Source organism: Urtica dioica, chromosome 1 (assembly GCF_054948205.1).
Source record: "Urtica dioica subsp. dioica isolate 48M chromosome 1, U.dioica_male_clone48M_v1_H2, whole genome shotgun sequence".
In the NCBI taxonomy this organism is placed as follows: domain Eukaryota; kingdom Viridiplantae; phylum Streptophyta; class Magnoliopsida; order Rosales; family Urticaceae; genus Urtica; species Urtica dioica.
In genome coordinates, this window is record NC_142756.1 from 20649329 (window position 1) to 20675203 (window position 25875).

The 25875-nt window shown below is 43.0% G+C and overlaps 1 protein-coding gene across 1 annotated transcript; it reads right to left on the minus strand.

Annotated features, from left to right (window-relative positions):
* Positions 1-7794: 7794 nt before the first annotated feature.
* Positions 7795-17506, minus strand: LOC149407750 (uncharacterized). The gene is made up of 5 exons (XM_089621756.1): positions 17330-17506; positions 17168-17260; positions 17001-17102; positions 16793-16918; positions 7795-7896 (listed from the first exon to the last, which is right to left on the minus strand). Exons 1-5 carry the CDS (start codon positions 17504-17506, stop codon positions 7795-7797), a joined length of 600 nt encoding a protein of 199 aa, XP_089477882.1.
* Between the last annotated feature and the right edge of the window lie 8369 nt (positions 17507-25875).

The following is a 25875-nucleotide window of genomic DNA, read 5'->3' on the forward strand; positions in this document are numbered from 1 at the left end:
AGACAAAAAATCGAAATTGAATAGAGAGAGAGAGGAGAGGGGCGGCCAAGCTAGAGAGAGAAGCTCTCAATCTCTAAAACTTGGAATGAGAAAGATTAGAAGAATGAGGCTCCTATTTATAGGAGAGGTCTCACCTTCAATAAGGTAGTTTCCTCTTCTATAGAATATCACATATTCATAAGCCAATTTCCCTTTTTCCTTCATGAGGTGCACGGCCAAGATATATCAAGTAAGTCCTTGGATTTGTTTCCTCTTTTGTTTGCTTCTCCCTTGACCATATTTGGGCGCCCACCTTGTGCATCCATATGCAAATTTGTTTCCTCTTTTTCTTTTGGCAAGTATCTTGATACATTTATGCACAAATTATTCACTCCTCCTATCGGTATGTTGGGCGCCTATCTCATTCAATAAAGGCCTTCTAGAAGCTTTTCCACTTGTTCATGACAACATGAAAAAGGCCCATTAAGAATTTTCAATAAAATTCTTATGAAATGAAATTAATTCACAAGGCCCAATAATCAAATTATGGCCGAGTGACATTAAGTCATCAAATGAACTTGTCAAAAAAAAATTATTGACATGCATTTCATCCTATGTCTCAAATGACAAAAATACCCTTTTGACATTTTTTGTTCTTGTTTTGACTTAGCTTCCAGTTTAACTATTCCTATCGATGTGATTCGTGAGAGTGACCTCATGGACCCAAATGAACAAAGCTTGAGCTAAACACTTGGACTCAAAAGTTCACAAACCTTTTCCAAGTTTAGCTTAATGCCAACTGACTCCACTAAAGAGCTGACACTGAAAATCTCTCGGTTCAAATGAATTTATTTTCTACTCCAGAATTCAACCTAATTGTAATGAGTGGATCCACTGAATATTATCTATGTTTACCTTTCATGAATGTCATCAGCTAGTCGGGATTTACTAAATTACCATTTTACCCTTCTAGCTGTTATTTCCTCAACTCCTTTGTCGCTTGTGAATAAGTTAGAAACAATGTATTTACGAGGAGCTAACAAGTCACATTCTTTCATCCAAAAGAGTCAGGACTCAATTTGGACACTGGCCAGTTCATTTATTCACACTCCAAGGAACAAAGCATGAGGTGACATACATTGCATTTCAGCAATCTTGTACATGAATTCCATTTCTATGAGAACTTCACAAAGTTATTCATGACATACTCACAACTCAGTACTTCACCAATAGGCCCTGTTCGGAATCACATAGTGAGTCCGAACTCTGACTTTCTCAAATGAGAATACTAAGGTGTGAAATGGCATGTCTCATTTCAGGATTAAGGTAAGCATGATGCAATTCATACATAGTGACTTCGAGACATAAGAGGTTAAATGGTTTGTTCTTATCTTGTCTCTAGAAGTGCACTGGTCAATTCAGTATCTTCGGAAGATACCTAGAAGAACTATAGAGTCTCCAACTCTCAATGCCTCATAACCGGACATCATAGATTCTTCTAACAATCATACTGAGGTCAATAGTCCTTTGACCCTTAGATTGCGAATATATCGTTTTAAGCAAACTACGAAGAGTTTGTTCATGCAAATCTACATTTGTCTCTTCGTAAGTTGTTAAGTTTGTTTATGGACTAAAAGACTAAGGTTTTATCATAAAGCTTCAGACAAGGAAGATTGAATGAACGTTTCAACTTTTTATTAATGGATAAGCAATTACAGGCAAGAGTCTTCGTAAGACTATATTACATCAAATGTACACAAATAGACACTACTACTCTTCTTGTGGGCACCATTGACAACAAACTCCCACTTGACTCAAATAAGATGTGAGTAGTCCTACATGCCTAATCCCTCTCGAAGTTGGTCGTAGACCATGTTCGCTAGGGCCTTGGTGAATGGATCTGCCAGAGATCTACTTCACCTCCACGTCTTCGCGTTGCGCGATCTCTCGAATCAAATGGTATTTCCTCTCAATATGCTTAGAGCGCTTATGGCTTCTAGGTTCCTTTGAGTTAGCGACAGCCCCACTATTATCACAATAAAGGGTCATGGGCTCGTCGACGTTTGGAACAACTTCCAAATACTTAAGGTATTTTCTACGCCATACAGCCTCTTTGGATGCTTCACAAGCAGCCATATATTCTGCTTCCATTGTGGAGTCAGCAATGCAAGATTGGTTACTACTTCTCCACACAACAGCTCCACCATTAAGGATGAACACATATCCCGAAGTGGATTTCCTGGAATCCTTATCCGCTTGAAAATCGGAGTCAGTATATCCCGTCATAGTCAGGTCAGTACCTGAGTATGTAAGCATCAAGTTCCTAGTTCTTCGAAGATACTTAAGAACATGCTTAACAGCAATCCAGTGCTCGGGTCCAGGGTTGGATTGGAAATGGCTAACTACGCCAACGGCGAAACAGATGTCAGGTCTAGTGCAAAGCATAGCATACATAAGGCTTCCTACGGCAGAGGCGTAAGGAATTTTCCTCATGTCTTCAATCTCTTGTGCAGTCTTGGGAGACTGGTCCTTAGAGAGTGAAACTCCATGCCTAAAGGGTGTTTGACCCTTCTTGGAGTCTTGCATCGAGAAGCGATCCATTACCTTATCAATATAAGATGCTTGAGAGAGCGACAGGGTCCGGTTTTTCCTATCTCGAAAGATTTGGATTCCCAGAATGCACGCGGCTTCTCCTAGATCCTTCATATCGAATTGCTTTGCCAGCCAGACCTTAAGCTCAGATAACTTACCCACATCATTACCAATGAGTAGTATATCATGGACATATAGTACCAGAAACACAACTCTACCTTCGTGTATTAACTTGTAAACACAAGGCTCATCTATTGACTGTTCAAAGCCGAAGCTCTTTACAGTTTCATCGAATCTAATATTCCATGACCTAGATGCTTGCTTTAGTCCCTAAATGGACTTGAGCAACTCACAAACTTTGGTCTCTTGACCTTTTTCCACGAAACCGTCTGGTTGAGCCATGTAAATGCGCTCGTCAAGATTGCCATTCAGAAAGGCTGTCTTGACATCCATTTTCCAGATCTCATAGTCGAGAGCTGCAGCTATGGATAGGAGTATGCGGATGGGTTTAAGCATCGCGACTGGCGAGAAGGTTTCTTCATAGTCAATCCCTTCTTGTTGGGTATAACCCTTCGCCACAAGTCGTGCTTTGAACGTCTCGACGTTCCCATCAGGACCCCTTTTCTTCTTGTATATCCACTAACACCCTACGGGTTTAATCCCTTCAGGAAGGTCTACAAGTTTCCAGACATTGTTGACATACATCGAGTGCATTTCAACTTTCATGGCGTCAAGCCAAAGGTTTGATTCAAAACAAGCCATCGCTTGGCTATAGGAAACAGGATCATCCATGTCAGAGACGGCTACAAGAGAGTCTCCATAAGACATATACCTGTCAGGCTTTTGAGTAGCCCTCCCACTACGTCTAAGTACTACTTGACGAGATTCTGATGAGTTAGGTTGTGTTTCAGTTGGGGTAAGAACAGTTCTTACAGATGAGGTAGAAGCTTCCTCACCCAACATTTCTTCAAGCACAATTTTGCTTCTAGGTTTGGCATCCTTCATAAAGTCCTCCTCAAGGAAACGAGCATTCGTGCTAACGAAATTCTTATCGTCCTCGGGACTATAGAAAATGAAACCTTTGGCTTCCTTTGGATATCCCACAAACAGGCAGAATTCTGACCTACTAGCCAACTTGCTAGTCTTTTGCCTTAGCACATGTGCAGGGCAACCCCAAATTCGGATGTGGCCCAAACTTACTTTACGGCCAGTCCATCTTTCATAAGGAGTACCAGGAACCGTTTTAGATGGAACTTGGTTCAGAATGTAAGCGGTTGTTTCGAGGGCATGTCCCCAAAAGGAAAGCGGGAGTGATGAGTAACTCATCATCGATCTAACCATCTCCATAAGAGTTCGGTTTCTTCTCTTTGACACTCCGTTTTGTTGAGGTGTGCCAGGTGCGGTAAGCTGAGAAGCGATACCTTCTTCTTTAAGAAAGTCATCAAACTCTCCAGACATATACTCACCACCTCGATCAGATCGAAGGGTTTTGATCACTTTGCGAGTTTGCTTTTCCACTAAAGCCCTAAAGACCTTAAATACATTAATGGTCTCGGATTTGTGTTTGAGCAAATAGACAAACCCATATCGTGAGTAATCATCAGTGAAGGTAACGAAGTATTCGTATCCTCCACGTGCCTGCTGGTTGAGCGGACCACATACATCAGAATGTACTAGTTCCAGCAACTTAGTGGCTCTTCGACCCTTATCGGAGAAAGGTCGCTTAGTCATTTTTCCTTCTATGCAGGATTCATAAGTAGGTAGTGAACCTATTGCAGAGGCTTGGAGTGGACTGTTCCTCTCAAGTCTCTTAATCCTATATAGACGGATATGACCAAGTCTTAAGTGCCAGAGGTATGTTGATTTTGTTAGATCGGAGGATTCAGAAAGTTTGATCCTCTTTGGCTTCCTAATTAGATCATTATCTATTTCGGTGTCTAAAAGAGAAGGATGAGTGGGATAGATTTAGAAAAGAGCATTCTTCATACATGCATCAGTGACAAAAGAATTATTAGGAAACGAAATACGAATTCCATTCTTAATGAACTTCAAACAATAATCTTGCTCAAGAAGATGAGCAACGGATATTAAGTTCTTCCCAAAGGTAGGAACAAAATAAACATTATTCAAGTTTAAAGTGCGGTCTTCAAAAGACAGCGTCACGGATCCCACAGCCTTCGCAGACACCAGGCTCCCATCACCCCATTTGAAACAGTACTCGCCTTCCTCTAAGCTTTTGGTTTTCTTGAAACCATTCAAGGAACAACAAATATGGTTAGTAGCAGTGGAGTCAAGAATCCACGTTGATACATTATCAGCTACTAAGCAGGCTTCGGTAACTAGTACAATACTATGTTCCTTTGCTTTGAGATAGGAAGGACAGTTCTTTTTATCGGCTTTGTAAGGTCTGTTCTTAGTTCCAGAGGCGGAGGCTTTTTGCTCAGTAGCATGTGCCTCTCCTTGATTCCTATTTCTCTTAGTGAGACCTACAGCAGTGTGAAGTCCCTTCATAAGCTTGGTAACAGTGTACTCAAGCTTGTTTATGAAGTAGTTCATCTTGGAGGTATCAAAAGATGCGGGGAGAGTTTCTAAGCTCATATCTATGATATTCTTCCCATCAATCTCAGATCCTAGGATTTCCATTTTATTCAGAAAACTAATGATCAGTATCATGAAGTCTCCAACATGAGTCCTAGCCTGCATATGACAGTTTATAAACTGTCGGACTGCTTGTAGCCTTGTTTGACGCCTTTGCCCTCCAAACATCTCAAGGAGATTGTAAAGCATGTCAGCGGCAGTCTCGATGTCACGATGTTGCTCATTCAGCATATTGTTCATAGATGCCAAGATATAGCACCTCACAATCTCATCGGATCGAAGCCTGGCCGCTAAGGCGTCATTGTCCTCTTGAGTTGAATCATCATTCGTCAGAGGAGGACATGGGGTGGTGAGTACCCATTTGTGCTTGTTAACGGTAGGTATTATGTCGAGGTTACGTTTCGAATCTACGTAGTTTTCGTTTTCGAGTTTGATCGAGGAAAGAAAGATTGAGAGATGGTTGAGAGACATATTGCCTATATAAGTTGAAACAAGTTTATGATTAGTCTTTGGTTTAGGATTTAAGTTGGTTTAAGACTTTATAAAATCCAAAGGTGTTATGAACGAAATGACACTTTACTCCTTCGAGGGAAGGCCACAACGAGTCTCCTTTCATAAGTAAATGACTCATCATTAATGCATAGCCAAGATGTCAATACATCAATTTTGACTAGCCACCTTGTAAATTGGTTTGATCACTCACATCCTTTCGCAGGTCCTCGAGGGAGGATTACTAGGGATTGAGTCTAAGTGTGTAACCAACCACTTAGTCGAAAAGATTGACTTTGAAAAACAATCCGCCGAGGGGAGGTCTTGTCTCATTGTCTCACTTTCGGATTTAGCTCATTGAGCAATGATCAGTGCAAAGCGCCCTTGAGTACTCTCATTTAAGAGAGGGCCACGAGGGTGACTCTTAGTCTGGCGACACTTGCACTTTTCATTAGTGTTGGAGATCGTGGGTTACAAACAACAAGTATAACCCTCCAACTCTCAATGCCTCATAACCAGACATCATAGATTCTTCTAACAATCATACTGAGGTCAATAGTCCTTTGACCCTTAGATTGCGAATATATCGTTTTAAGCAAACTACAAAGAGTTTGTTCATGCAAATCTACATTTGTCTCTTCGTACGTTGTTAAGTTTGTTTATGGACAAAAAGACCAAGGTTTTATCATAAAGCTTCAGACAAGGAAGATTGAATGAACGTTTCAACTTTTTATTAATGAATAAGCAATTACAAGCAAAAGTCTTCGTAAGACTATATTACATCAAATGTACACAAATAGACACTACTACTCTTCTTGTGGGCACCATTGACAACAACTGACTCGCAGTCGAAAAAACTTTTAGAACGTAAACCAACCAAGCGACTGGCGCGTTCGAAAAGGTATCCTGCTGAGGTAAAAGAATTGGCAAGACCATTGACACAAACACTTGCCTATCTAAACACGCCATAAAAACTGAATGTGCGAAAACGTTCATAAAAATAAATAATATCTCACAAAAGAAAAGGGCAACTGCCCCAAAGTCCTAGAAAGCATGCACTAAGACAAGTGCGCTGAAGGGGAAAATCCTAGTAAGCAAGCGCTAAAACAAGTGCGCTGAATGGAAAAACCTAAAAGAAAGCGTGCGCTAAACACTTGCACAAGAAAAATAATAAAGAAAAAAAATGTCACTCGGCGGGATCGTCGCCCACGGGATCGGCCCCGTCGAGTGGTGGGAATAACGAGTCGAAGGTGACCCCCCGAGAAACATTCTCGGTAGCTGTGGCGTCCCCACACTCCACCGCCGCCGCGTGTCTTGCCTCCTCGACTCCGACATCGAAGTCGTTTTGAAGGTCGGACGCAAGCTGTTCCGCCGCAGCCTTCTCCGCGGTGACCCGAGCCACTTCCTCCGCCAAGGAGTCGCGCTCACGTTCCGCCCGAACACGGGCAGTTTCGCTCGATTAAAGTTGCCCCTGAAGGATACCTATCTCTTCTGTGCGCGATTCCAGCTGGCGTCGAAGGTTCCGCACCTCGCTCCGGAATACCTCCGCTGATCGAGTTGCCACCTCAAGAGCCTGGCGTTCCGTCGTTAGCTCCTCAGTCATTTTCGCCACGGCCGACTGAGCATGGTCGCACTTGCCGCGGATAACCCCCAATTCCATGCGAGCCTCTTGAAGCTGCTCGCGGAGACTCGCAAACTCCTCCTTTGAGTGAGAACCTCGCTCGGCATGGGCCAGCTGAGACTTCGCTTGAGCAAGCTCCTCTTGGGCACGGCTCATCCGCCTGATGAGGTCGTGAAGGATCTTCTCGGCCCGGGTCGCTCAAGCAAGCACCTGAGAAGGCAAAAGGATAAGTCAGCACAGGACAGGGCCTTAAACAAACAACGCAGGAGAAATGTACCCTCTGTGCGTCAGAGACGCGGTGACGAAAGAACTCCACGTCACTGCTGGCCACGACGCTTTTCCACATCTTCATCGAAGATTGAGCAAGGCCCAGGGAACATTCCCCTCTAAACTCTGTGGCCTCTACGTCGACCATCGAATTCACGCGCTTCGAGTCGGAAGACGTGTCTGGTAGAGCCGAGGAGGAGGGTCGCTTCAAAGAAGCGCGAGGACCGCTCTTCGTCTGATTACCGGTATCAGGTTTCTCCCGACCGTTCCGCGCGGCAATCCGAGAACGGACCACCACCAACGACTTCGGGTCCCGGGAGGCCTTCGCTAAACGTGACTGAGCCCTCGCCCTAGCTGAAGAGACTGCAAAAGCAACAAAGTCAAAACCCTAGACTAAGAGCAAAAACAGAAAGAGTGAAACGTCGAAATACCTGGAAGACCGCCGCTCAAGAGAGATGATGCGGCACTGGGAGAACTCTCGGCCCACCGACTGTCGCCACGGCTAGGAGGAAAAAGCGGGAACGACCCGGTGGAAGCCATCAGCTCAGGGAAACGAAATCGTTCGACGGCCTTCTGAGCCTCCGACATTCCCCGGATCTCCTTCACAAAGTCGAGATCATCGGCCCCTGCGTCAGCAGAAAACTCGGTCAAGGGACCGAACCGCAGCGGCGCGTCGCCAAAAGCTTCCGCCGAGACCTACACCCATGGTCGTCGGTTATACTTCTCTGAGTCCATGATCAGCTTAGTGTTCCGGTGATCGCGGGCCATGAAGAAACTGGGTTGCCCGGGCGCAGGGAAGACCGTGATGAGATTACGAAAGTCGCTCACGGTCATCAATGCCACTCCATGTGACACATCGCCACGATGCAGTAGAATGCCGAACTCATCTGACATGCATGCACCCCCAGACGGGCGAGGAGCTGCTGAACGATGGGTTGAAACGGCAATCGCAACCCGCAGTTGAGACTCGCAACTAAAACTGCGGCAAACCCACGGCGAGGGTGGAAAGGACGGTCGCCCTGCAAGGGACGGAGAAGCGCCACGGACGATGGAATGGCGAATGCCTCCCTGAGACAGATAAATGTTCAGTAGGTGAGCGAGCTCGAAGCATCGACCCCCGAACAATCGAAGCCCTCGGGAGCAGCAAAGCCCTCCTCGGGATACCACTCCGTCCTAGCAAGCGACCTTGCCGAAACTATCACCTCGGCGTCAGGGGTCTTGGGCTGAGTACCCCCTGGCTCCACGGAAGGGCCTCCGCCCTCTGGCACGGCCGCGGCAGTCGCTGACGGCCCTCGGGACACTCCAGCGCAGGGCCCTCGGCCCATAGACATGTTTCTGAATCACCTCCGGGATCTTCAGACTCGGGACCAAAGTCGTCCACGCAGTCAATCTCGTCGAGGACCGACTCTAGCGGCGTCACTGCATCCCCGCCCGCAATATCTCCCGGCGCGCCATGAGAGTCCGAGTCGGACTTCGGCACGTTGGGGTAGGGTTTTTTCGTGAGCCCCCTCGCCAACCAAGTTGATCACGAGGCGAGGGGCAGGTTCCCCGGACGTGGGATGATTAAACTCCCCACCCGTTTCGCGCCCAATTGGCGCGCACTCCTCTTGAGGCTGAGGAACGGGCGCGGTTGCGCCCGACTCGCCTCCTTCGAGCCACTTGGATTCTCTTCCACGTGCAGAGGAACTTCCCTCAATCCCGCGAAGAGATCATCCTCTACATGTTCAGAATCATGAAACAAGAGAGAGAAATCAATCTCGGGATCCTCAGCTGAGAAAAGGGAAGGAATATCCATAATGCTAGCGATAGAAAAGAAAAAAGTGTATAGGAAGATAGGGAAAAATAAAGTGGAAGCATGAGGAGAAGGGGGGGTCTATTTATAGACTACTGGGGGAGTAGGAGTCGAAATCCTACTCCCACAAGGGGAAAATCGGAGGAAAAACTCAAGAAAAGTCTAAATTCCCCGCACGCAGCGAACCAGCCCCGCGCAAGGGGCGCGCCGCGCACCAAGTTTGCGTGCCGAGCGGGTCGCGCCACACAAACCGTGCGCCGCGCCATCCAGGGCGCGCGCCAGGCGGCTGCATAAAAAAAAAAGAGGAAAAAAGGGAAATTTTCCTTGGGCGACGGGACATGGAAAATATTTTCCTGAAACACCCAACTGAAAAGACAAAAAGTTCATCGCTGGGAACCTCCCGAGCAACGAGCTTGTTGTCAATGGTGCCCACAAGAAGAGTTGTAGTGTGTATTTATGAACATTTGATGTCATATAGTCTTACGAAGACTCTTGCTTGTAAGTGCTTATTTATTAATAAAAGTTGAAATGTTCATTCAATCTTCCTTGTATGAAGCTTTATGATAAAACCTTAGTCTTTTAGTCCATAAGCAAACTTAACAACTTACGAAGAGACAAATGTAGATTTGCATGAACAAACTCTTCGTAGTTTGCTTAAAACGATATATTCGCAATCTAAGGGTCAAAGGACTATTGACCTCAGTATGATTGTTAGAAGAATCTATGATGTCTGGTTATGAGGCATTGAGAGTTGGAGACTCTATAGTTCTTCTAGGTATCTTCTGAAGGTACTGAATTGACCAGTGCACTTCTAGAGACAAGATAAGAATAAACCATTTAACCTCTTATGTCTCGAAGTCACTATGTATGAATTGCATCATGCTTACCTTAATCCTGAAATGAGACATGTCATTTCACACCTTAGTATTCTCATTTGAGAAAGTCAGAGTTCGGACTCACTATGTGATTCCGAACAGGGCCTATTGGTGAAGTACTAAGTTGTGAGAATGTCATGAGTAACTTTGTGAAGTTCTCATAGATATGGAATTCATGTACAAGATTGCTGAAATGCAATGTATGTCACCTCATGCTTTGTTCCTTGGAGTGTGAATAGATGAACTGGCCAGTGTCCAAATTGAGTCCTGACTCTTTTGGATGAAACAATGTGACTTGTTAGCTCCTCGTCAATTTAGTAAATCCCAACTAGCTGATGACATTCATGAAGGGTAACAAAGATAATATTCAGTGGATCCGCTCATCATAATTAGGTTGAATTCTTGAGTAGAAAATAAATTGATTTGAACCGAGAGATTTTCAGTGTCAACTCTTTAGTGGAGTCAGTTGGCATTAAACTAAACTTGGAAAAGGTTTGTGAACTTTTGAGTCCAAGTGTTTAGCTCAAGCTTTGTTCATTTGGGTCCATGAGGTCACTGTCACGAATCACATCGAGTAGGAATAGTTAAACTGGAAGCTACGTCAAAACAAGAACGAAAATTGTCAAAAGGGTATTTTTATCTTTTGAGACATATGATGAAATGAATGTCAATAAATTTTTTAACAAGGTCATTTGATGACATGCATCACTCGGCCAATACTGGTCTTATTGGGCCTTGTTGGATTAATTTCATTTCATAAGAATTTTATTGAAAATTCTTAATTGGCCTTTCTCATGTTGTCATGAACAAATGAAGAAGCTTCTAGAAGCTCCTTCTAGAGACCATTTGGGCGCCCAACATACCCATAGGAAGAGAGAATTTTTGTGCATAAATGTATCAAGATACTTGCCAAAAGAAAAAGAGGAAACAAATTTCCTATACTTGTATAGGGAATTTCGGCCAAGGCAACCAAGAGAGAACAAAAGAGGAAACTAATCCCTTGGGGATTAGCATGAGGTGGGCGCCTATCTTGGATAGGAATGGGCGATAAAAGATTGCTCATTAAGGCTTGGAAAATAAGAGGAAACTACTTCTTTCCATGGCCAGCCCTTCTCCTATAAATAGGACCCTCATTCCTCTCATTCTATTCATTCCACATAAGTTAGAGATTGAGAGCTTCTCTCTCTAGAACTTGTGGTTGCCGCCCCTCTTCTCTCTCTCTCTAGTTTATTTTCGATTTTTCTTGTTTTGGCACCTAGGTCCTCACTCGACCTAGTGTTTAGCTCTGCGACTTCAAGACTTGTTCTTAAGTCGTAGTGTTTAAAAGTGCCCACTCACTGATTCCTTTATTTTGAGTGATTTAGTGATAGAAACTTTCGTGGTTGCTCGAGGTGCCGAGGAAAGAAAGAGAGACGTGCTGTGAGGGGAGACAAGCGTTGCAAACTTTCCAAAATCTTTTTCAAGGTTCAAGCTTCAAGAAAGGTTAGTAAACTTCTATAATCATAATAGTTTTTAATTACATGTACTTGCTCTTTGTCTAGGTTAGTGAAAAACTGTTTTTACTTGAAAAGAAAATTTTTCAAATTCCGCCGCTTAACGAAGCGTTAAACTATTTCTTAAACCCTAGATCAATTCCAACAAATGGTATCAGAGCTATGGTCAAAGATATGCATGTACGTGTATTTAAAAATATGAGCTTGAAAATCGTTTTCGAAAGTTTACTAATTTCGTGACAAGTTAGAATTGTTTTCTTAGATTTTTTTTTTAATTTATTGCTCATGTCTTTAAATTAAAAACCATGTTGTTTTTCTATGATTTTGGGATTTTTTTAAAACACATTAGAATCAGTTCTAAAAGTTTTTAATTTTTTATATTGAAAAACGTGTTTTAAAGGTTTGAGAAATTTCGAGTAAAATTTTGTGACTAGTTTTCTTGTCTTACTAGTTTCTTATTTTTACTTGAATCGTATTATGCATGTTGTTATTTCTTTTATGCCTTGTTATTACCTGGCTAATAAAACACAAATAAAAGCTTTAACAACCTTCATAAAACGTTCCGTTACACTCGATTCTTTTTCGCACCTAAAAAGGACCAAGCTTTAATTATATCTTTTTCTTCGAGCTGGAGTAAACCCGCATTAAAAGTGGAATAACTCTCTCCTCAGAAATCGAAATTTAATGATTCTAGAATCAAATTAAAGTTCTGTCTGTCCTCTGTCCAATTCCACTAGTTTCGGCTCAAAAGGACATCGGAGCCGCCAGATATGGCGATTTTACTCCGAGGTGCGCGGCTGTTCCGAAACTCCAGTTTTTTAGAAATCCGGATTTTCAAACCCCACTACCATGAGTTATAGAACTCTAATGAGAAAATTTCCTTGAGCAAAAATGTTTTTCATATGATTGTAAACATGATGTTAAAGATTAAAATGTTTTGATTTTTGAAAGTTTAATTGAAATTGAGTTTTTACAAAACTAGTTTGAATTTTGAAAAACCGTTTTCACTTTCAAACTTGAAAATATTTTGTCATCCAAATCAAATAAGTTTTCAAAATGTTTTCAAAACTATATCTATATCACATATGTTCAAAATCTATATGATCTTGAAAATTTGAGTGGGAGGTCTCCTTGTAGACAAGCCGAAAAATAAAAAGATGTGTAATCTCAAACTTTCCAGTGTTCGAGTGAGTTGAAGTTCACACTTCCCTCACGCACTTTCCCGAAATAGAAAATAGGAAAAGATCGAGTATGTACCTTGTGCCTTTATGCACTAATACTGCTCTGAACATGTCGATCTAGGATTCTCTTCTAGTTGTCCGCTCTGTCGCTCTTAAACTAGGAAATCTGTTTCCGAACTTATAAGAGTCGATGAACCAACTCCAAAAACTAAGTGGGAGGGTTATACTTGTTGTTTGTAACCCACGATCCCCAACACTAATGAAAAGTGCAAGTGTCGCCGGACTAAGAGTCACCCTCGTGGCCTTATCTTAAATGAGAGTACTCAAGGGCGCTTTGCTCTGATCATTGCTCAATGAGCTACGTCCGAGAGTGAGACGATGATGACAAGGCCTCCCCTCGGCGGATTGTTTTTCAAAGTCAATCTTTTGGACTAAGTGGTTGGTTACACACTTAGACTCAATCCCTAGTAATCCTCCCTTGAGGCCCTGCGAAAGGATGTGAGTGATCAAACCAATTTACAAGGTGGCTAGTCAAAAATGGTGTATTGACATCTTGGCAAAGCATTAATGATGTGTCATTTACTTATAAAAGGAGATTTTTTGCGGCCTTCCCTCGAAGGAGTAAATTATCGTTTGGTTTATAACACCTTTGGATTTTATAAAGTCTTAAACAAACTTCAATCCTAAACCAAAGACTAATCATAAACTTGTTTCAACTTATATAGGCAATATGTCTCTCAACCATCTCTCAATCTTTCTTTCCTCGATCAAACTCGAAAACGAAAACTACGTAGATTCGAAACGTAACCTCGACATAATACCTATCGTTAACAAGCACAAATGGGTACTCACCACCCCGTGTCCTCCTCTGGCGAATGATGATTCGACTCAAGAGGACAATGACGCCTTAGCGGCCTGGCTTCGATCCGATGAGATTGTGAGGTGCTATATCTTGGCATCTATGCACAATGTGCTAAAAGAGCAACATCGTGACATCGAGACTGCCGCTGACATGCTCTACAATCTCCTTGAGATGTTTGGAGGGCAAAGGCGTCAAGCAAGGCAAAAAGCAGTCCGACAATTTATGAACTGTCGCATGAAGGCTAGGACTCCCGTTGGAGACTTTATGATATTGATCAATAGTCATCTGAGTAAAATGGAAATCCTAGGATCTGAGATTAATGGGAAGAATGCCATAGATGTGATATTAGAAACTCTCCCCGCATCTCTTGATACCTTCAAGATGAACTACTCCATTAACAAGCTAGAGTACACTGTTACCAAGCTTATGGAGGAACTTCACACTGCTGTAGGTCTCACTAAGAGAAAGAGGAATCAAGGAGAGGCACATGCTACTGAGCAAAGAGCCTCCGCCTCTGGAACTAAGAAGAGACCTCACAAGGCCGATAAAAGGAACTGTCCTGCCAATCTCAAAGCAAAGGAACATAGTATTGTACTAGTTACCGAAGCATGCTTAGTAGCTGATAATGTATCAACGTGGATTCTTGACTCCGCTGCTACTAACCATATTTGTTGTTCCTTGAATGGTTTCAAGAAAACCAAAAGCTAAGAGGAAGGCGAGTTCTGTTTCAAATGGGGTGATGGGAGCCTGGTGTCTGCAAAGGCTGTGGGATCCGTGACGCTGTCTTTTGAAGACCGCACTTTAAACTTGAATAATGTTTATTTTGTTCCTACCTTTGGGAAGAACTTAATATCCGTTGCTCGTCTTCGTGAGCAAGATTATTGTTTAAACTTCATTAAGAATGGAATTCGTATTTCGTTTCCTGATAATTCTTTTGTCACTGATGCATGTATGAAGAATGCACTTTTCTACATCTATCCCACTCAACCTTCTCTTTTAGACACCGAAATAGATAATGATCTAATTAGGGAGCCAAAGAGGATCAAACTTTCTGAATCCTCCGATCTAACAAAATCAACACACCTATGGCACTTACGACTTGGTCATATCAGTCTAGTAAGGATTAAGAGACTTGTGAGGGATGGTTCACTCCAAGCCTCTGGAATAGGTTCACTACCTACTTGTGAATCCTGCATAGAAGGAAAAATGACTAAGCGACCTTTCTCCGATAAAGGTCGAAGAGCCACTGTGTTGCTGGAACTAATACATTCTGATGTATGTGGTCCGCTCAGCCAACAGGCACATGGAGGATACGAATACTTCGTTACCTTCACCGATGATTGCTCGCGATATGGTTTTGTCTATTTGCTCAAACACAAATCCGAGACCTTTAACGTATTTAAGGTCTTTAGGGCTTTAGTGAAAAAGCAAACTGGCAAAGTGATCAAAACTCTTCGATCCGATCAAGGTGGTGAGTATATGTCTGGAGAGTTCGATGACTTTCTTAAAGAAGAAGGTATCGCTTCTCAGCTTACCGCACCTGGTACACCTCAACAAAACGGAGTGTCAGAGAGAAGGAACCGAACTCTTATGGACATGGTTAGATCAATGATGAGTTACTCATCACTCCCTCTTTCCTTTTGGGGATATGCCCTCGAAACAGCCGCTTATATTCTGAACCAAGTTCCGTCCAAAACGGTTCCTGGTACTCCTTATGAACGATGGACTGGCCGTAAAGTTAGTTTGGGCCACATCCGAATTTGGGGTTGCCCTGCACATGTGCTAAGGCAAAAGACTAGCAAGTTGGCTAGTAGGTCAGAATTGTGCCTGTTTGTGCGATATCCAAAGGAAACCAAAGGTTTCATTTTCTATAGTCCCGAGGACGACAAGACTTTCGTTAGCACGAATGCTAGTTTCCTTGAGGAGGACTTCATGAAGGATGCGAAACCTAGAAGCAAAATTGTGCTTGAAGAAAAGTTGGGTGAGGAAGCTTCTACCTCATCTGTAAGAACTGTTCTTACCCCAACTGAAACACAACCTATCTCATCAGAATCTCGTCAAGTAGTACTTACACTAGGACAAAAGACGTTATCCGGTGCGACGAATGTCGCACCTAATGCCTCAAATGTCGCACCTAAAGGTTTATTAGGTGCGACAATAGGTGCGACACTGTCGCACCTGATAACCCGTCGCAGAAGGTATTGGGTGCGACATGTCGCACCTAATAGGTACCCGATTAGGTGCGACACTTTCAGGTGCGACTTATCGCACCTAATGCCCAAGTTATTTTCCTGCCAAATTTTATAGAATTGGCGGGTAATGGCATATCGGGTGCGACATGTCGCACCTGAAAGTTTTCGCGCCATGGTATTCGGTGCGACAATGTCGCACCCAATACGTTTGTTTAATTAAAAAAAATACAAAATTAAAAAAAGTAAATTAACAAAATAAAAATGAATTACATAATTCTAAATGAATTAAAAATAAAAATTCAAATAATATTAATTAAACAAAATTCTAAATGAATTAGAAATAATATTCTGAAAATAGAATTCTTAATTAAAAATACAAATTCTTTCCAAAAAACGAAAAAAATGAATTCCTATTTTTTTTTCTTATAAAACTTATCGATAGTAGAATTTCCTCTACCGAATAAGTTGCCAGAACTTCGAGAACCGCTTCCGCGTCCTCGTCCACCGCTGCCTGACGCGCTGCCGCTCGTCCCGCCTCTTCCGTAAGGACGGTCTCGCAAGTAATCCATAGAACCTCGCGTGGAACCTGGCGTGGAACCTGGCGTCTGCTGATCCGTCCCACCTGGTTGCGATGCAGGCGGAGGTTGAGGAGTCGTGGGAGGCTGGTTGTGCTGCTGGCTGAGGAAGGCGATCTGTTGCCGCATCAGTTGCAGCTCGGCTTGTTGGGCATCCATCTGAGCTCGCATCTCGGCAACCAATGGATCGGTCTGAGATGACGAACTTGACGAGCCTCCATCTAGCGTTTGGGCAACACCCAACGATGACCTTGGGATCGAAGGCCCTAAACCGACTTCCCAGTCTCTGCGCACTCCCAAAACATCGCGCATCGCGTACATCTCCGCATCTTCTTGGGAGATCACGATGTTTTGTTCCTCCGCTTGCCGCAAAATATCTATCGTCTGGGCGGTGACTTGATCCTTCAAAATAACACCACAAAAAACTTATCAGATAAGAAGAAATAAAGTAATTAAATATAGTAAATAAAAAAAATTAACTTACGTATTGCGTCTTCGCGAAGTCCGTCGTCCACGATCCCTTAGCGTCCTGGTGTTTTTCTAACCATATCGCTAAAGCCGAGCCTATACTCCCATCTTCTCTTCGCTGTAATTTTTCAACATTAAAATATGAATCACATATATATTACATATTAATTTTAAGAGACTTACGTTCCTCGAGCGATGACCAAAAAAACTAAGCGAGCCTTGCCTCGCCTTCGTCTTCTTCATCTTCGAATTTTCCCGGTTGCGGAGAGATTTCGCCTGCAACACATAAATACGTGAAGTTTAATTTTAAGAAATTCGAATAATCATCGGAAGTTCAACTCATACCTTATGCTCTGGCGAGTCGAACACCTCTATTGCTTTCAACCAGGCTTCCTGGTTGTAGCCATCGGGAGTTTCATTTTTAGCGAGATCCTTACTCCCGCAAAATGTCTTGAAGAAGAGCTGCGACAACCTCGACTTCTGGCCACGACGCATCCTCTTCGCATCGCGAATGATAGCCATATCAATCTCGTTGCGAATAGGATCTGCAGCCACAAGCTCGCCACTCTCGGGATGTGCATAAACGAAGTTATACTCGTTATGAATCGAGTTCATAAGAGCCGCCACACTCTGCGCAGGCACATGATTCCAGTCTGGGAGGTCGACTGGAATGGTACTCTTGATCAGGTTTCCTAATCGGTTTTGGAACGTCCCGATCAACGGATTTTGCTCCCTGACGTCTTGGTAGAACGCCTGCGCATTCTGATCGTAGCGAACTGTGTTCGCTCCAGGGGTCCCAACACGAGCTCTCGCAGAAACGACGCCAGTCGTTGGTCCCCGCTTCTTCCTCGGCATCTGCGGGAGGTCACGCTCTCCTCCTGATGGGTCCTGACCTGAAGTAGACATCCTGCAAAATGAATTATAGTTAGTATTTTTAATTACTATGTAATTACTATTCGACGACTACGGTTATTACATGGTGTTAGTCATTCATCGTTGTAACTCGATGTAATGTTAGTATCGACATCAACATCGTCTCCCTCAAAAACGGCAAGCGCCTCATCTTCTTCATCCACTTCTTCATCATCTTCAACGACATTAACAAGCTCGGCCGTAGCAGTTTCGTGTCGATGATTAAGACGGTCGATATTTGACAATTCTATTGTCAATGGAATCAATGCTGAAGTGGTCGGATCAACTTCAGGAATGTCCCATATCCCACGTTGACTGCATTCCTGAACGATTTCCCATTCGCGACCCTTAACGAGATCTTGGATGTAAAACACTTGTTTCGCTTGAGTCGCGAGTATAAACGGCTCTTCTGTAAACCACTCTTTGGCGGTATACGAACTCGTTGCTCCGGTGGTCTTATCAACGTGCACTATACGTCCTGCATTGTACTTGTCACCATACCATATGCATTTGAACAGTACGACACGACAGTTATGTGTATAGTTCAGCACAATTACGTCTTCCATTCGACCGTAAAAGTTGAAGTCGTTCAGGGGCACACAAACACCGCTATTCTGGGTGATTCGTTGGTTATCACGACGACGAGTGATGAACTTCACGCCATTCACAAAGCAACTCGGATACTGATGAGCAATTTGCATAGATCCCGTAGACAACGCGTAAAGTTCTTCAGACACGTCGAAACCACTAACTTTCATGTCATAAATCTGGAATATACAAATTAAGATGATGTCATTAGCAATTTTAGTAGCAATTTTTCGCAAATGAATTCTTTCGGTTTACCTTTTTCGCAAACCAAATTTTGAATTCTTTTCTGTGCATTGCTTCGAGATCAGAATCTGCAGTTCCCGCTTCAGAGTTATTTTGTATAAGTTCCAAATGCTCACTGTTAACATTACGTAATTAGATGTAAATCAATGAGCTAGATTATGTACATATTTAAATGAAAGAATCCCTTACATCAAATACGGATCGATTTCTGGACAATTGGTAAAAATGTACCACTCCGCCTTCTCTTTTTGGTCGTCGTCTAAAACTATCGGCTTCATCATCCCGTAAGGCACACAGTTTTCAGATCGAAAAACACTAAGTTCCCGCACTTGAACTTCATCGACAGTTTTCTTATCTTCGAGATACCTTGCAACAAATGTCAATGCCTCTTCTACAACGTACGCTTCCGCAATGGAGCCTTCGGGTCTAGCTCTATTGCTGACAAATTGTTTTAACGTTCCAAGGTATCTCTCAATTGGGTACATCCATCGCATATGCACCGGACCGCCACACAACGCTTCATCTGGTAGATGAATTGTCACGTGAACCATGATCGTGAAAAAAGCTGGCGGAAATATCATCTCAAGCTTACACAATATCTCAATGATTGAATCTTGCGCTTTTTCGAGATCGTCCACTATCAGGGTTCTAGAACTGATCAACTTGAAAAAGTTGCAGAGCTCTGAGATCGTCTCTTGTATCGGTTTTGGCACAAAAGGGCGAATACCATCAGCCAACAGCCTCTGCATGATCACGTGACAATCGTGCGACTTCAAACCTGTGAGTTTCCCGTCAGCAGTTACATTTTCTTCAAATTTCCAGCGAGCCCGTCTGGGAATTTAACAGATTGAAGGAACTCGGTAAACCGGTGTCTCTGCTAAAGCGTTAACGTGTACACTGCTGGCGGTTTGTACCACCCATTCCTTTGTTGTCTCAAGTGCAGAGAAGACTTGATTTTCAAGTCCATCAAGTCAAATCTCGACTTCTCCGTATCGTAGTTCTTCTTTTCCAAGCTGAGCATCGTCCCGAGAAGATTCTCGCACACGTTCTTCTCTATATGCATGACGTCCATGTTGTGCTTCAACTCCAATTCTGACCAGTAAGACAACTTATAAAAGATGCTCTTTTTGGTCCAATTCAATTCGCACTCAGCACGTTTTCGTTTACCGATATTCTTGCCGGTTTTCGTGGAAGACACACTAGTCAACTGATCGAGTATGTCTTGCGCAGTCAACTTGACAGGTTTCAGGCGCTTCTCGTGACGATTTACGTAGTGATCAGTGCTTTTCCTCAATCGGTGAGGCGTAGGCAAGAATCGACGATGGTCATAGTAGACAATCCTGTTTCTAATTTTCATAGATGGCGTCTCAATGTTGCACGTGGGGCAAGCAAGATACCCTTGGCCACTCCATCCCGACAAATACGATCGAGCCGGAAAGTCGTTTATCGTCCATAGAAGCGCGGCACGCAACCGAAACACTTCATCGTTCGCCCCGTCTCGCACTTGGAATCCATTATCCCACAATTCTTTCAGCTCTTCAACTAGTGGTTCTAAAAATACGTCCATGTCTTTTCCAGGTGAGCTCGGTCCAGGTATCAAAAGCGTTAGCATCAAGTACTCTTTTTTCATGCACAACCAAGGTGGCAAGTTGTACGCAGTTAGTACCACGGGCCACATACTATACGCTAGACTCATTTCCCCAAACGGGTTGAACCCATCAGAAGCTAGTCCCAGACGTACGTTACGAGGCTCTACAGCGAAATTTGGGTGTCTCTCATCTAGATTCTTCCACGTCGAACCATCTGCCGGATGTCGCAAAACGCCTTCTTCTTTGACGCGATCTCGTTCATGCCACTGCATCTCAAGCGACGTGTGTCGAGAAGCGTACAATCGCTTCAATCGATCTTTCAAGGGAAAGTATCGTAATATCTTTTGTGATACATTCTTCCCCGTTGGCTTCCATCTACTCTCATTGCAAATTGGGCACACTTCAGCTTTCTCGAGATCTTTTCGAAATAACACACAATTGTTGATGCACGCGTCAATCATATCGTATCCCATGCCGAAACGCTTCAGCTTCGCCTTTGCCTCGTAGTGTTTTTCCGGAATTCGATTACCAATTGGGTGAGACTTCCTCAAGAGCTGCAACAATTCTGTAAACGACTTGTTCGTCCAATGGTTCGTGACTTTGATGTGCATCAACGAAACCAAGAACGACAAAGACGAAAACTCTTTGCACCCAGGGTACAATTCTGCTTCCAACTCAGCGAACAAATCTTCCACTTGCTCATCTGCACGCACTTCACTCGAAGTCGGATCCGTAAAATCGTCGAAGTCCTCGTGATCCATTATATCATGGAGAGCATCGTGCAATCCACCGACTCCTCTTTGGTTAGTCTCGCTGGCAGCTTCTACCATTCGACGTTCGCCGTGATGATACCATTCGGTGTATCCCGGAGTAAACCCCTTGTTCAAAAGGTGATTCTTTACGACCCCGATGTCCAGACATCTCACGTTATTGCAAGACTTACAAGGACAACGATAATGACCGTTTTCGTTCGGGAGTCTGCTTGCAACGCGGATAAACTCGTTAACCCCTGTTTTATATTGCAAACTCAACCGATTGTTCTCGGTAATCCAGTCCCTACTTGGATTTGACATTCTTCTGAATGAGACAGGAAATTGGGGGATAAAACTGAATCGTTAGAATTCATTTTGTAGGATTGAATTATTAGGAAATTGAGAGGTAAAATTGAGAGTGAATCGTTAATATTTGAAATTTAGAGTGAATTATTATGAAATTAAGAGTGATGAATTGTTAGGAAATTGATAGTGGATCGTTAATATTTGGAAGATTCGAGAGCGAATTTGTAAGAATGAAAGAGAAATTGTGATTGACATGTATTAATTTTGAAAAGTGGTTAGAATTCGTTAATATATACAAATTCACTACTGATTTCATTAACGAGTTAACCAATTTCGACAAATTAGTTAATTCGTTAAAATATATTATCAAAAGAGTTAATTTTCTTGAGAAATACGTTTTATTCTACCGAAAATTCGGCAGAGTTTCCCCTAAAATATTGACTAACCAAAATCTGCAATTAAAAAAAAAACACATATATAACCAACCAAGACTATCTTATTAACATACTAAATACTAAATTGAACCTATGTAGCTCCATTTATTATCTTATCAATAAATTTTCAATAAGTTTAAATTAAATTAAATATGTTACTAATTCATTTTAAAATATATTCATATATATTATTAATTAATCTAACTAAAAAAGTATTAAATTAATTAATTAACCAAATTTTCAACAAATTGCAATCAACTAAAACAAATCATGTTACAATTACATTAAATTACACTAAACACGTTACTAATTAATTTAATATATTACTTTTAACTTAATTAATCTAATCTATCATATTACACATTATTAAAAAAAATTGACTATTACTATATGCTACTATTTTCATCAAAGTTATATTATCATTTAATCTAACATGTTACTATTTTCATATATATTACTAATTAATCTATATGAAATAATCTAAAAATATTAAATAATCTATAAATATTAATAATTACAAATACCTAACGTTTTTCCGAGGCGACGACGAGGCACTGAGACGACGGGGCTGCGAGTGACCAAGCTGCGGCGATGGCTGGGCCGAGGGTGGGCCGAGGGCTGGGCCGAGGGCTGTTGTGCGTGAGTGAGGGTTGAGGCCGTTCACTGAGACGACGGGGCTGCGAGTAAAATACCGGGATCTAATCACACACAGACACACATTGCAAAAAAAAAAAGCCACGGAATTTGGATTCGTCATACCGGGATATTCTTGTCTGAATCCAAAAGGCGAGTGAGAGAGAGAATGGAACGAACGGGTGTGCAACGGAGTCGAGCCTCTCGGTTTTCGTTCTCGGTGGTGTTCGAGGAGGGAGCGAGGTGGTGAAGTACCGGGGAGCAAGGCCGGAGCGGTGAGAGGGTGGGTCGGGCCTGGTCGCCGGAGGATGTTTGGGTGGGTCGGGCCTGGTCGGAGAGAGACAGAGTAAGATTGACGGACAGAGAGTGAGACAGAGAGAGAGAGAGAGAGAGAGAGAGTGAGTCGTACCTGGAGGACGGCGAGCTTCACGGCGCCGGGGAATAGAGGCGGGGCTGGTCGCCCGGGGACGAGCGTCGGGCGCTGGAGGCAGGGCTGGTCGCGCCGGGGACGAGCGTCGGGCTGGAGGCGGGGCTGGTCGAGGAAGAAGGCGCTCGTCGGAGAGAGAGAGAAGAGAGAGTTAGAGAGTTAGAGAGTTGGTTTGGGCAAAGAAGAAGAAGCTCAGGTATTTAAAATACCCTAAACCTATTAGGTTATGTCGCACCTAATAGTCATAAGTGTCCCACCTAATATGACTATTAGGTGCGACACTGTCGCACCCAATGTGAAATTCCAGAACCCAAAATATTCGGGGGGAATTTCTGACCGTTTTAAATTTTTAAACCCATTAGGTGCGACACAAGTCGCACCCAATGGTATTTGGTGCGACATATGTCGCACCCAATAGTATCCGGTGCGATAGTTGCATATCAGGTGCGACAAAGTCGCACCGGATAGCCATAATCATCAGCGAAATTTTTAGGCGCTTGGAAGACTATCGGGTGCGACATGTCGCACCTAATATGTTCTTAGGTGCGACATTTAGGTGCGACATGTCGCACCTAATACCCTTCCGCACCCAATATGTTAATTTGTAGTAGTGTTAGACGTAGTGGGAGGGCTACTCAAAAGCCTGACAGGTACATGTCTTATGGAGACTCTCTTGTAGCCGTCTCTGACATGGATGATCCTGTTTCCTATAGCCAAGCGATGGCTTGTTCTGAATTAAACCTTTGGCTTGACGCCATGAAAGTTGAAATGCACTCGACGTATGTCAGCAAAGTCTGGAAACTTGTAGACCTTCCTGAAGGGATTAAACCCGTAGGGTGTAAGTGGATATACAAGAAGAAAAGGGGTCTTGATGGGAACGTCGAGATGTTCAAAACACGACTTGTGGCGAAGGGTTATACCCAACAATAAGGGATTGATTATGAAGAAACCTTCTCGCCAGTCGCGATGCTTAAATCCATCCGCATACTCCTATCCATAGCTGCAGCTCTCGACTATGAGATCTGGCAAATGGATGTCAAGACAGCCTTTCTGAATGGCAATCTTGACGAGCGCATTTACATGGCTCAACCAGACGGTTTCGTGGAAGAAGGTTAGAGACCAAGGTTTGTGAGTTGTTTAACTCCATTTATGGATTAAAGCAAGCATCTAGGTCATGGAATATTAGATTCGATGAAATTGTAAAGAGCTTCGGCTTTGAACAGTCAATAGATGAGCCTTGTGTTTACAAGTTAATACACGAAGGTAAAGTTGTGTTTCTGGTACTATATGTCGATGATATACTACTCATTGGTAATGACGTGGGTAAGTTATCTGAAGTTAAGGTCTGGCTGGCAAAGCAATTCGATATGAAGGATCTAGGAGAAGCCGCGTACATTCTGGGGATCCAAATCTTTCGAGATAGGAAAAACCGGACCCTGTCGCTCTCTCAAGCATCTTATATTGATAAGGTAATGGATCGCTTCTCGATGCAAGACTCCAAGAAGGGCCAAACACCCTTTAGGCATGGAGTTTCACTCTCTAAGGACCAGTCTCCCAAGACTGCACAAGAGATTGAAGACATGAGGAAAATTCCTTACGCCTCTACCGTAGGAAGCCTCGTGTATGCTATGCTTTGCACTAGACCTAATATTTGTTTTGCCGTTGGCGTAGTTAGCCGTTTCCAATCCAACCCTGGACCCGAGCACTGGATTGCTGTTAAGCATGTTCTTAAGTATCTTCGAAGAACTAGGAACTTGATGCTTACATACTCAGGTACTGACCTGACTATGACGGGATATAGCGACTCCGATTTTCAAGCGGATAAGGATTCCAAGAAATCCACTTCAGGATCTGTGTTCATCCTTAATGGTGGAGCTGTTGTGTGGAGAAGTATTAAGCAATCTTGCATTGCTAACTCCACAATGGAAGCAGAATATGTGGCTGCTTGTGAAGAATCCAAAGAGGCTTTATGGCTTAGAAAATTCCTTAAGTATTTGGAAGTTGTTCCAAACGTCGACGAGCCCATGACCCTTTATTGTGATAATAGTGGGGCTGTCGCTAACTCAAAGGAACCTCGAAGCCATAAGCGCTCTAAGCATATTAAGAGGAAATACCATTTGATTCGAGAGATCGCGCAGAGCGGAGACGTGGAGGTGAAGTAGATCTCTGGCAGATCCATTCACCAAGGCCCTAACGAACAAGGTCTTCGACCAACATCGAGAGGGTTTAGGCATGAACGACTACACACATCTTCTTTGAGTCAAGTGGGAGTTTGTTGTCAGTGGTGCCCTCAAGAAGAGTTGTAGTGTGTATTTATGAACATTGGATGTCATATAGTCTTACGAAGACTCTTGCTTGTAACTGCTTATTTATTAATAAAAGTTGAAACGTTCATTCAATCTTCCTTGTCTGAAGCTTTATGAGAAAACCTTAGTCTTTTAGTCCATAAACAAACTTAACAACTTACGAAGAGACAAATGTAGATTTGCATGAACAAACTCTTCGTAGTTTTCTTAAAACGATATATTCGCAATCTAAGGGTCAAAGGACTATTGACCTCAGTATGATTGTTAGAAGAATCTATGATGTCTGGTTATGAGACATTTAGAGTTGGAGACTCTACAGTTCTTCTAGGTATCTTCCGAAGGTACTGAATTGACCAGTGCACTTCTAGAAACAAGATAAGAACAAACCATTTAACCTCTTATGTCTCGAAGTCACTATGTATGAATTGCATCATGCTTACCTTAATCCTGAAATGAGACATGTCATTTCACACCTTAGTATTCTCATTTGAGAAAGTCAGAGTTCGGACTCACTATGTGATTCCGAACAGGGCCTATTGGTGAAGTACTAAGTTGTGAGAATGTCATGAGTAACTTTGTGAAGTTCTCATAGATATGGAATTCATGTACAAGATTGTTGAAATGCAATGTATGTCACCTCATGCTTTGTTCCTTGGAGTGTGAATAAATGAACTGGCCAGTGTCCAAATTGAGTCCTGACT